This window comes from Mycteria americana, chromosome Z (genome assembly GCF_035582795.1).
Source record: "Mycteria americana isolate JAX WOST 10 ecotype Jacksonville Zoo and Gardens chromosome Z, USCA_MyAme_1.0, whole genome shotgun sequence".
Classification (NCBI taxonomy): domain Eukaryota; kingdom Metazoa; phylum Chordata; class Aves; order Ciconiiformes; family Ciconiidae; genus Mycteria; species Mycteria americana.
In genome coordinates, this window is record NC_134396.1 from 50,006,699 (window position 1) to 50,020,097 (window position 13,399).

Consider the following 13,399-nt stretch of genomic DNA (forward strand, 5'->3'; position numbering starts at 1 on the left):
CTGAAAGGGATATCCAGGCAGATTAAACTGACAAGTGTGATACCCAGTCAGGCACCAACCCACACAATGTTGTTATCAGGACTGAGTTTTGGCTGCTGTAAATACCCTCTTAACCAAAGCTGCAGTATATACAGTGAAGGTTCAAGAAGCTCAATTCCATGCAGCTGGGAGTGTAAAGTTTTTTATTGCTATGGTATTTCTGTTTACATAGCCATTACAGTTATGCAACTGACTGCATACCTGACCCTTCCTCACTCTCCATGTGGCCTCTCCTCCTCTGCCCTGTAGCTGGTTCCATACCCCTCTGGTGGTGGCATGCCAGAATTCCCCTGCCTCAAGTCCCCCAGGGTCCTAGGCACCAGCTTTCTGTGCAACAGCAGTTGTAACCAGCAGAGGTGACCAAGTTTGGCATCTACAGATACTCCTCCAAGGAGCCCATGATCAATGCTGAAAACTACTACCAGACAGCCCTCTTCATAACAGAGGCCCTCTTCATAACAGAGGGCCACTTATTTTATAAAGCAATACTAAGATGGACTCTACAGACATCACATGCATTTCCTTAACCCAAAGTTTTGCTATCCCCACATGACAGCCTGGAAAGGCCTGATTTTTCACACATGCAAATGGCAGCCAATGGCAGCCTGACATTCCTGAATGGGCTCTCTGGTATTGCTATCTCCTTTTCCAGCCAGACTTATGTACCAGACAGCTACTTTGTTCCTGTTACTTTGCCAGCCTCAGGTCTTCTGGGCAAACCAGTCTGCCCAGCTCAGCAGGAGGTCTAACAAGACCTGCCCACTTCCCATAAAAGCCATCAAAAACACATTTCAGCATCAGCTGTACAGCCTCCAATGAAACAAAACCAAATTTGTTTGTGAAAGAACTCAAGCTGCAGACAGTCAAAATGTTGTACTCCTGCTCTGCTACACAGACACACATCTTTCAGCACTGCAATTAACAGCAGAAGTCCCTGAGGAAGGCTATACATAGCTTGCTCCACAAGTGTCACCATGACACCAGCCCCAGCCCCATGCTTAGGAGCCACAGCGCAGACACGCTCCCCTCAAACTGAACAGACTTCACAGCTTGTGCACACTTTCAGTCTGGCACATCTCAAACTCCAGTTTGGAGATAAAGAGGTTCTATCCATGCTTCAGCAATAAATCTTGAAATCATGGCAGAGGAGCAAGTGTTTTCCTTAAAAGACTTGCATGACTAATTAACTTCATGATAATTCTAGTGTTGCTTGCCATTTTTGGTTTGTTTCCTAGGTCTATCACCTGACAAACCAAAAACATTTGCTGCTGCAACTTTGTATCTGTACTTCACATCACAAACGCCTATTGTTCCCTTCAGATGAACTTCTCAAAATAGGAATGTTTTAGCAGAGGGTCCCTTCACGTTCACAGCCTCCACAACTCCAAGTAGTTGGGGGATGGTAGCTGTGGGCCTGTACAGTGGGACTTGCCCATTGCTAGAATTTCTAATAGCACTTGGACCAACATTGTGCTCTTCAGAGAAATCCACCTCAGCTAAGAACTGAAAAAAACCCCACCTGGTCTAGCTAGATCAGCTAGCTACATTGCAGAACCACTGTACACAATAAGTCAGAAAAGCACTTCACACATGTCAGCACAGGGTCAATACTTCTGTGCTGCAAATTTTCCACTCTTTCAAACTTAGAAGTTGGACCTCTTCTTTCCTTATTTTAAACATTTATAATTCCTAGGAGTTAGATTAAGTATAGAGACACCAGATGAGACAGCAGCTTAAATCTATGCTTGCAGCCAATCCTTATGCATTCCTTTGTAATAAATAATGAGGTACCTAAGACATACTAAGTCATAATGAATGATAGATGCAATCAAAGAAATCTAATTAATCTCAAAAAATGTTTACTCTCTTAGCATTTTAAAACAGAACTCTGCATGCTGAACACATAAGGAACTCAACCATATCATAATATTTTTTAATTAAACCTCTTTTTAGTCTGTTACTTTTGTAAAGCAATATTTTAATTGTGTGCTTTCATAAGAGTTAACTACATAATGCTTAGAAGAATATTTACACACAGGCCAATCATAAAATCTCATATTGGATGGATTGTGCCTTATTAATTTACAGTCACATGTAGACAAACTAAAAACTACAGATGAAGAAAACAATCAACAAAACTAAGATTTTTTTTCTTAACTCAACACTCAAAAAAACTATTTCAGAATTTACCTGATAAAGACCAAAAAAGTGGGCATGAAGATGATAACAGAGCTCAAAGACTGTGCAAACAACAAATGAGTTGTGCACAAAAAGGTATGCACTAGAAACTAATAAATCTGTTCTCTGCATTCAATGAATTAAAAATCAGCCATTTCATATAATATGCACAATACATGAAGAATAAGGTCTAAGATTTCTATAGGCACACATATGACTCAAGACAGTAACTTTTAAAACTAATAATCCCATTTCTGTGGCTGCTGTATTACTAATTGAGAAATGTGTAAAGTATGATCTCACTGCAGACAGACGTGTACTGGTCTCACAGCTTGTATCTCGGTGTTGCTAAACAATGAAGTTTCTGGTTTAGGTATTTTGCATGCTTTGAAAGAACAATGACTTCTGGGTAGCACACAATCACCATTCCTGTGTGGAAAGCTCACAATGACTGTGATATTACTTTTAGCCTTTGGAAAATTATCAAAACAAATATGTAAGGAAAACCTCAACTCACAGAATCCCTGTGCTATGCTAAACCACAGAAACAAGCTACGAAGAGATAAACATCCCTAAAGAGTTCCACCTTTGAAGACTTAAGTGTCACCTGCTCAAGCATTTGTTCCTCCCTGCCCTTTTATGCAGTCCAAGGGCTTTACTTATCCTCTCACCTTCAATATTCTTTGCTCCAAAGTATGTCTAACCTCAAACTGACCAAGGACACATGCAAGAATGGCTGAACATGCCTCCAACCAAGCAAACACTGGACAGGTTGGCAAAAAATAACTGGAAGCCTTTCAGCTAACACAGTCAGCAAGAATTAACAGTTCAGCTTCCTCTGAACTGGAGCTCTTCAACAGCAATCTGTAGTCACTGTAGCCCAGACATTCCCATGGCATCTGGCCTAGCCCAGAGGGCTAGAAGTATGGGGATGAATGAGGAAGCACACCATCCTTCTTCCTTGTGGGCAGAAATGCACACACAGCTGATAGGAGAGGGTGTTGGGTGATAGGGAGCAGGTGTCTGAAGGTGGGAGAAGAGAAATCCCAAGGAGATGTAAGAAGGTAACAGAGTGGGACCAGGTGTCAGGTAGGAAGATAAATGAGAGAGCGTAGACATAGATGCAGTTCTGTGGGACAAAAGAAAGGGGAAAAGAAGACCACAAACAAAAGAAAGAAAGATGGGCAAGATGCAGCTGTGGTGGCAGAGGGAAAACAGTGGAAAACCCTCCAGAATCTGGAATGGAGAATAGAGAAATTCCCTGGAAAACAATGCAGAGAGCAGCTTAAGACCCACTGCAAATCCACTGCTTGTGGCTCTGCACAGCCCCTACATGTGCTATGGGTAGCTTGTGGATCCTTCCAGGTAGCAGACACCCTACCTCTACAACAGACTTACTGTGGACCATGCTGCTGTGTAGTAAGGCTCACCTGTCAGGACATGGAGGCTGCACATATGCTCTAGGCAAAGGCAGCATTGCTGCCTTCATAGGGATACTTGAAAAGGCATGGAAATATCCACTGAACTGGGGCAGACACCAATGCCATAGCATAAACCCAAAGCAGAAAGCTTTACACACATACACCAGACCGATATTCAGCATCTGCAAAACAGCCATTGTGGCACTGGAAACCTAATGATACACATCTCTGTTGATTAGCCTATCTTGACATACAATAGATGTCCCAAATCATAGCCAGGATCTCACAACCAGGCAATCTCCCAGCACAAGTCTTGCAAGCATTTTAACAGGTCCAGCAAAGGGGATGAGTCAGCTCAGGCAAGCCTGAACCAAAGCCTGCTTCCACCAGGCGGAGCTCAGCAGAACTGTATATCCTGCTAGAAACCACACAAGCAGGTTAAAATTTTGTGTTGGAGTTTGTGCTCTTTAGGGAGAGAGACTACTTTGCCTGAACAGCATTCAGCAGAACTGGATGCTGATTTAGATCTAGGCTCGAAAGAACTATCAGCATATGCTTAATGGGAAAGTGACTGAGCCTGGAACTCTGCAAGATTATTAACAGCTCACATGCTAGAGCAAACCATGCTGCTAGGAAGTAGAAATCAGTTTTCTCTAACCTCCTCTTCTGTTCCATAGGACCCCAACAAGAGGAAAGTGGATGCTGAGCAAGAGGTTTCTTTCTAAGCAGCTGCTTCAGGTTCATCCATGTGTGTCTTGCTCCCACCCACATTTCACAGGATGAATACTGCAGACATCAGCTTGACTTGGAAACAAACTCAAATCAACCACAACCTAAAGATGTAAGAACAAATGAAGCAGAGAGGCAGAATCACTCTCACAACAGATCGCCACTGCTCTACTCCACTATCCTAGAAGAGAAACAATTCTGTCACCCATGTCCACCTACCTATTATGGGATCAGGTCAGAAACACCCAAGAAGGGTATTGTCACAACAGGCTCTGTTGTGACAGAACAGTAGCCTTGTATAGCTTTGGAGAGAAGTCACTTCTCATTTCTGTAGTGTGGCAACATCACGGCACACAGAATTGCAAACTCGTGGAATAATTCAGGTGGAAACGGACCATGGGAGGTGTCTAGTCCAACCTGCTGAAGGCAGGATCTGCTATGGGATCAGATCAGGTTATTCAGGACTTTACCCAGTCATCCCTTCACACAGGATGAAAAAAATCTAAAGGTGGAGACTGCAAAAGGTCCCTGGACAATTGGTTCCAATGCTTGACTGTCCTTGCAGAGAAAAAAAAAATTCTCCATATCGAGTCAGAACCTCTTCTGATTCAACTTGTGTCTCATCTTCCCATCTGTCGTGGTTTAGCTTCAGTCAGCAACTGAGCCCCACACAGCCGCTAGCTCATGCTCCCCCCTGGTGGGATGGGGGAGTGAATCGGAAGGGCAAAAGTAAGAAAACTCATGGGTTGAGATAAGAATAGTTTAATAAGTGGGAAAAAGAAAAAAAGTAAATAATAATAATAAGAACAACAACAACAACAAGAAGTAGTAGTAGTAGTAATGAAAAGGAAAACAACAAAAAAGAGAGAGAGGAACAAAACCCAGGGGAAAAAAAAAAACCAAACAAGTAATGCAACCACTCACCACCCACTGACCGATGCCCAGCCAGTCCCCAAGCAGCGATCGCTACCTCCCAGCCAACTCCCCTCAGTTTATATACTTAGCATGATGTCATATGGTATGGAATAGCCTTTTGGTGAGTTTTGGATCAACTATCTTGGCTGTGCCCCCTCCCACCTTCTTGTGCACCTGGCAGAGCATGGGAAAGCTGAAAAGTCCCTGACTAGTGTAAGCACTACTTAGCAACAACTAAAACATCAGTGTGTTATGAACATTATTCTCATACTAAATCCAAAACACAGCACTATACCAGCTACTAGGAAGAAAATTAAGTCTACCCCAGCTGAAACCAGGATACCATCACACACCTGCTCATTTGTGAAGAACCTGGCTCCATCTTCTTGAAGATCTCCTCATAGGCATTGGAAAGTTGCTATTGCATCCCCCCAAGGCTTTCTCTTCTCCAGGATAAGCAAGCCCAGTTCTCTCAGTGTCTCCTCTCAAGTAATGTGCTGCAGTTTCCTGTCATTTTGGTGGCTCTCTGCTGACTTAAACATTTATCAACATCCTTCTTGCATCAGAATACTGGACACAGCATTACACATGTTGTCCAAGAAATGGGAACTAAAGAGGAACAGTCACTTTGCTTGATCTACTGGCTATTCTCCTGTTCATACAGGCCAGGATGCTGCTAGCCCTCATCACTGCTGGGGAGCACTGCTACCCACATTTAGTCCACTTTCCCCCAAGGATTCCTTAAGCCCCTTCCAGCAAAGGTGTAACCCAGCAAGTCATCCAGTTCTCAGTCCAATATCATTGCAAGGGGTTGTCTGCTCCAGATGCAGGTCTTTGAGTTTAACCTGGTTGGATTTTGTAAGCTTGTTGTCAGCCGATTTTGACAGCGTGTCCAGGTCCCTCTAAATGGCAGCTCTGCACACACACCCCCTCTCCCCCGTTCGATATTATTCCAAACTTCATGAGGTGCATCTCCTCTCCTCTTCCTCTGGGTTACTGATAAAGATGCTGAACAGGAAGGGTTCCAGAACAGATCCCCTGAGGAATCACACTTGTAACCAGACTCCAGGAAGAGTGTGGATCACTAAGCCCTACCCTTTACAGTCAATGACCCTGACAGGTTTTCACGTATCTAGTAGTCCACCCATCTATGCTACAGCATTCCCAACCAGGTAATACAGCTGATGCCACAGCACAACATGCTGAAGGCTAAAGTCAATATAGATGACACCTACTGCTCTCCTTCCATTAACAGATCTAGTAGTTTCCATGCAGAAAGCAAAAGGTTTGTCAAGCAGGATTCATCCAGGGTAAATGACTACTAGTCATTGCTCTTAGGCTTCTTCCATGCTCCCTCCCAGAGCCACATCTCTTTCTTCCCTCCTCATCCCCACAACCATCACCACACACAGCTCTCCTTTCCAAGCTTTCTGCCAAGCTGACTCCTAAAAAGGAAGGGGAGCAACCCTGCTCCTAGACACACCTTTTCACTAGAACATGCCATTGAGGGGAGAATCATGGAGTATGTATGACTCTAGCACCCCAGAAGAGCATCCGGGAACATGGTCAGACCAACTGGTACAGCTGGGCTTTGCTGGGCACACAGAGGCTCTATGAAAGAAAAAGCCTTGGCCTCTAGAATCACATCCTCACTGAATGAAGCCCCCCTCATCCATTTCTGCAAAGAAACAGAAAGGAAAAAAAAAGAGCAGTGTAACCAACACCAAGCACAGAAATTCACAGAGGTAGAAAACAGTTTGTGTCAGATCTCCCTGACTCACAAGTTCTGATGCGGGAGAACTTCAGAAGTTTGAAAGGACTAATCCAAAACCAAGTTCTACATATCCACAGAAGTGCTTGCAATTATAATGAAAATACTCCAAATACCAAGAAACTCATCCCTGAGCAGAAGCACGTTATGTTACTGCATGCACATTACAGCTATTTTTTGTCCTGCCCCTTTAAGAAGTGCCCCACAATGTAAGGACCTTGCAAAGCAACTCCCTCATCATAGAGCCACTCAACAATAAACACTACCTACATCACGTCCATTAAAATGGGGGTAGGGGCAAGGATTGGGAGAAACAGAAGTTTTACTAACGTGAACCAAGTGCTGAGATAGTTGACAACAGGTCAGCTGAAGCACCAAACAATAAGGGCAGTGCTCCACGTTTCTGCAGCAGGTAAAGATTTGAGACTACCCCATTTGCTTTTCAGAGTTTTCACCCCACACACACACTAGAAGAGCAGAAATACTTGCATTCACCCAATGGTAAGTATATATGCTATGAGTGTGAGAGAGAATTTCGTGGTTGGGATGTAGGAATCCTACCTGCCAGAGCTGGGATGGTGACTTTGTTCCACTCCCATGGCTGATCATACTCATCTGCAGGCCTGTCATCATCCTGTGGCAATTTGCTTTCTCGTAAACGGTGACTCACCACACTTTCAGAATCGGATTCCACACCACTGCCTTCTGGTTCATAGGGTGTGTCATAGAGCTCTATGTTTTTCTGATGGGACTTCATGCCTTCCTGCTTCTGAAACTCTGTTGGCAAGAAAGAAAATTGCATCAGCATCACTACTAACCATGCCTTATCATCACAGTCAATAATTTTAGAGCATTCAACTTCCATCCATTCCTTAATAGCCACATAATCATACAGATGGCAAGCTTGTACAAGACTTCTAAATTCTACCTCTACATTTGGTAACTGGCTGGAAGCAAAAGGTTGCTCCAGCTAACAACCACAGCACAGTCAGTCTCATGCCTCCACCAACATTCCCCAGCTTGCGCAGATCTGGATTACAGGAAGCACACAATCCCTGTCAGCCTGTGTAAAGCACACTTACAAGCAACCGTACATAAATCCCCAAGAATGCTGAAATTTGTGTATGAAGTTAACTCTTCAAGAGGAGACAGTTCAGAAGTGCAATTCAAAGATACAAAGATCACAAAAAATAAATCCCACAGTATAATTATTTATATATGCTGATAAAAAATTCTCTGCAGTTACCTCTACAGAATATCAGCAGAAAATGAGCTAGGACTAGAGTAAGAACACTAAACAAAAGCACTGGTAACTAGAACTTAGCTCACACTGTATTAAAGAACAGGTATCTCTTTGAATTAACACTGACCTTATAAAAAAATAAACATGTTGAAGCTTCACAGAAAGGAATAGCGTACTGCCCTCCTGAATACAGCAAACCAAAAACTTGGCTTTGTTAGGAGGAGCACAGCTAGCAAATCAAGGGGCAAGCTGTCATGCCTTCATCCTTGGCCCCAAGGAGGCTACACCCACCACCACATGGGTCCTACTGTGTCCAGTCTGCACACTCCCTACAAGGAGTGTGCAAGGAGTGAGCTAGTTCATAAAACTAGAAAGGAGCCAGTGCAGAGCTACCAAGATAGTGGGGTCCTGGAGGTCCTTAGGCCCCCCAAGGAGGGGCCTAAGAAAAGTAGAGATGGTTTTGGTTAGTCTGATGAGGGGAAGGTCAAGGGGGATGTAACAGCAGCTCTCAGCTGCTTGAAGGGCAGTCAGAGCCAAACCCTTCTTGGGCAGCGTCAGAAGATGCAGTAAGGAGAAGGAGACACAAGATGTAGCTTGAGAGATCCAAGTGGGCCACTGGGGGAACCTTCTTCCCCTGATGTGTAGTGCACCCCTAGGTCACCAGGTAGGTCGTGGGAGGTGTCTCCATTCTTTGGAGTTTGCAGAGCCTTGGCTAGACAAAGCCAGGGTTGCTCCCTGTATCTACTGATACAAAACTGGATGGAGTGGGTGATAGACCAGATGGCTGTGCTGACATGCAGAGGGACCTGGAGATACCGGAAAATTGCAGGCTAACTGGCTGGAAAGCAGCTCAGCAGAGAAGGACTTTGGGATCCTGTATGACAGCAAGCTGAACATGAGCCAGCAATGCAGGTCAAGGGAGGTGATTCTTCCCCTTTACTCAGCACTGGTGAGGCCACATCTGGACTGCTGGGTCCAGTTCTCACCTCCCCAGTGCAAGAAAGGCGTAGACATACTGGAGCAAGTCCAGCAAGGGGCCATGAAGTTCATAATGGGACTGGAGCATTTTTCATATGAGGAGAGGCTGGGAGAGCTGGGACTCGTCAGCCTGCAGAAGATACGTTTCAGTGGGGATCTTATCAATGCATATAAATACCTGATGGAAGAGAGGGAAGATGGAGCCAGACTTTTACTGGCAGTGCCCAGTGACAGGACAAGAGGCAACAGGCACAAATCAAAATACATCAAATTCCATCTGAACACAAGAAAATACCTCTTTACTGTGATAATAGTCAAAGACTGAAACAGGTTGCCTGGAAAGGCTGTAGAGTCTCCATCTGTGAAGATAATCAAGACTTGACTGGATATAGTCATGGGCAACCTGTTCTAGCTGACCCTGTTTGAACAGGGTTTTTTATTAGACAATATGAAGAGGTCCCTTCCAACCTCAGCCGTTCTGTCATTATCCTGACCGCTGCAAGGACAAAATTAGGATTTCATTAATTGTAGCAAATTGCAAAGTTAGTTTAAAAAAAAAAAAAAAAAAGACTCAGTGAACAGGAAGAGAACTTTTTAATCTACAAATGAAGAAAAGATTTAGAGCAGTTCTCTCCATGACTGTAACAGAAGCCATTCATCAATTCATCTATCAGCAAGAACATTATAACCAAGTAATTGCTCCAAACCATTTAAAAAGTACTCTCAAATGTCTACAATATGATGGTGCCCTTATTGCTTGGAAAAAAAATATTAAGTTTATACATTACAAATACAGTAAACCTGAAGAAATATACATCAAAACCAATTATGTAAATACAAGCAAGATAGGTTATGATAATTCCTAGTTATGAATGAGAACCATATTACCATCTTTCAATACAAACAAAACCTAGAAAAAGGTAGCTTAAAGGGCAGCTTGTTTGAAAAAAGTGCTTTAAACCTTTTCAATTAAAACACAGTCTTCATCTTTCAGCTATCTCTTGAAAAGAAGTTTGCTCAAGGAAAAATGCTGCATTAAGAAAAAGCTGTATTAGAAAGATCACACAGCTGATACTCTCTTGAATGCTCCTGGATCAAAAAGACAAACATTTTATTTCTTCTAAAGTCAGAAATGTGGTACGTATCTGTCTGTCTTTCAGTACTGTGAAGGCAGCCACTGCTACACCAGGAAGTATGCATTTCTGAGGAACAGAAGCCATGATCCTACCAAATCAAAGACTTTACAAAAAAACCCCTACAAACCAAATCAAACCAAACCAAACCAAACCAAACCAAACCAATCCAAACCAAACCATTAATTTTAAGAGCAAACACAGCTACACCACTGGCTCCTGGTGTGTGAGTATATTTCAATACAGGAGCCCATGATCAACATTCTTCTTTTACCCACAGGACCAAACCATCAGACTTCACAGAAAAGATTACCTGTAAATAGAAGGTGGTATGCTACTGATTCATGGTTCATGTTCAGGGACCACAATTAGAAAACTTACAAATATTTGATCCTAAAGCAGAAGAGTTTCTCTAGGAAAAACTAAAACCTAGGGAGAGCGAAGAAGTGGAAGAAGGAGACTATATATACATGCATATATAAAAATATGTGCATATATACTCATACACACTTATACACACATACTTACATACAGACTCTTTTATAAAGCATCCTATAAATTTGCTTGAAACTCCATCTTTTACTTAACATATTGGAAGAGTATTTGTAAAGAAAAGTAATTTTACTAAAAGTTAAATAAAAAACAGTTCCTTTCAATAACAGGCAGCAAAGCTGAATTTGTACAACAAGCAGTATTAGCATTATACACACTAGTAGCTCAGTGCAGACTTGATATTTAAGAATTAGGTAGTTGAAGACAACGGAACATTTGTGATGAAGCATTTCTCATGGTTTTCTTGCCATTTCTAACAATGACAGCTCTAAGTGCTAAAATAGTTACTGGAATGACCAGGGAGTCCAAAACTATGTTAGTTTCACTTTTTTTGATTTTTCACGTTTATTAATTTTATCCTTTGAACTCTTACTGCTGATAAAGAAAAGTACACTTTGATAGTATTATGCTCATTAAGTTAATCAGCTACTAGAAGAAGAAAAAATGAAGTTTTGAAAGAACTTATTTTGCTAGCAGGCTAGAAGACCCCCACAAATAATTCTTATTCTTGTAGATTAGCAGTTATAACAGAATCAGGCTCCAGGAGTCTGGACTCCTGTGTAAAACCACAAACCTGAACAGCAAGGTACAGAAACTGAGACAACTGGGAACACAAGATTATGAGATACAAGACTGAACTTGACATTCTTCTTCCCATTTGGTGAACAATTCTAAAAAACACTCAAATACAGAACAGACAAAGCTCCACAGGACAAGAAGATAACCTCATGGTAACCTTTCCAGCAGCCACAGTAAACCTCTTAATAGTCTTAAAAAATTCAACAGCATTACTTACAGATGCACCTTATTCCTGAGGTGAGTTTGGAGAGAATTACGGGACATGTAATCAAGAAAACAGAATAGCTATGTAGCCAACAAAAGGAAACTTTGAAGACAGTACTACTTGCTTACAGAACCCAATAGGTGAGCTTCTACAGCTTTCCTTCCAAGAGGATGCAACAGACAACAAAACAACCAGATTCTTCTACAATGTACAGATGCCAATAGAGATTTCCTTCATCTCAAACTAAAGCAATGCAGTAACAAGAGGTCAAACAAGTAGCTGCACTCTTAAAAAAAGGTTTTGACTCACCAGTATGGCAGATTCCAAAGTGTACTGACCCATACATATCAGGTGCAACTGTGATAAAACACCCATTTCCACTTCAGCTACAGATTTCAGGACCAGTGCAGGATTTAAAATGACAGTCCTACCAGCTCCTCAGCTGCTTTCTCTACCACCAAAGCCTTATCCTAGTGAGCCAAATCTGACTATTAAGTAACATGCTGTAAACAGTATTGCCATGCAAGGCCAACTTTTGAAAAGCTAGCACTGAAACTGACTTTTAAGCAAGGTACAAGGGCTATCAACACCCTTTGTACCTGAGAAGCCTAAGAGCAGAACTCAGTATAGATGACTGGGTTCTACTGCTGGGATTTTACATAGCACACTTAGTTGCACCCATCTCCACTCAACAGTACAGAGCTCAATGTAGAGTTGGTCATACTGGTGGATAAAGCTTCACCCTATTTCCTAAAGCATGGGACAAAATACTTGGCAATGCTCCTAACCCCAACAAATAGCTGTTGATAGAAGCCCTTGAATGAAAGCACAATGATTTTTCAAGGTCATTTGTGCACACACTTACCTTTGTTCAGATACATAGCTATTTGAAAGAAGCCCAGCAGATTGTTCATTCATTTATTTAACATACATGAACATGCAAACACTGTGCTGGAATAGGATTGTACAGATCCTATTCTGGATCTCTGGATTCAGACTACAGGTCTTCTCCAGATGGTTGTTTCACTTACATCCTCTTCCCTGAAATCAGCATTTAAACAGCTTCAATCCCGGTGACCTGGATTTAGTTTCCTGCTAACCACATAAAAAATGCAACCTGCTATCAACTACACGACATACAAAACTATAACCAACCTGGAGTGAACACTACTATGATGCTATTCTTACTTAGTACATTTGCACCACTCAAATCTACTAGATAACTCCAGCTGCAAGGATCTTAGCATTGAAGCAACTTTATCTGGAAACCACAGACCTTTCTGGTATCAAGTTTTCAAGGCATGCAGACAAACTAAACATTTATCATCAGAAAGATCTGGAAGTTTAATTAAAGCAAGCAAGCAAACAACAATCCCTTGCTAGAGTCCACTATTTGCATCTTGTTCTCCTGTATAAACAAAATGCCCCACAGGGAAAGGGAGTGTTTCAGCAGTTAGGGAACAGGCTAACCTGCCTTCAACTAGGATAGTCAGAGCAGAGTTACGAGGAGTACAACTCTTGAAATGTGGATTCAAATATTTTATATTCAAAAGCCCCAGAAGGGCAGTCTGCAAAGTGTTTGGATGACTTGCTGTAGCACACTGGCTTTCTATAGATAAGCCTGGGATAACTAGAAGAAAATGTACCTGAGAACAT

The 13,399-nt window shown here is 42.3% G+C and overlaps 1 protein-coding gene across 1 annotated transcript in view; it reads right to left on the reverse strand.

The window, feature by feature from the left end:
• SHB (SH2 domain containing adaptor protein B) overlaps positions 1-13,399 on the reverse strand; it is an 89,059-nt gene that overhangs the window by 34,484 nt on the left and 41,176 nt on the right. Inside the window, exon 3 of the mRNA XM_075527248.1 lies at positions 7,615-7,830. Within this exon, the coding sequence (XP_075383363.1) occupies positions 7,615-7,830 (216 nt within the window). The remainder of the gene's footprint in view (positions 1-7,614; positions 7,831-13,399) is intronic.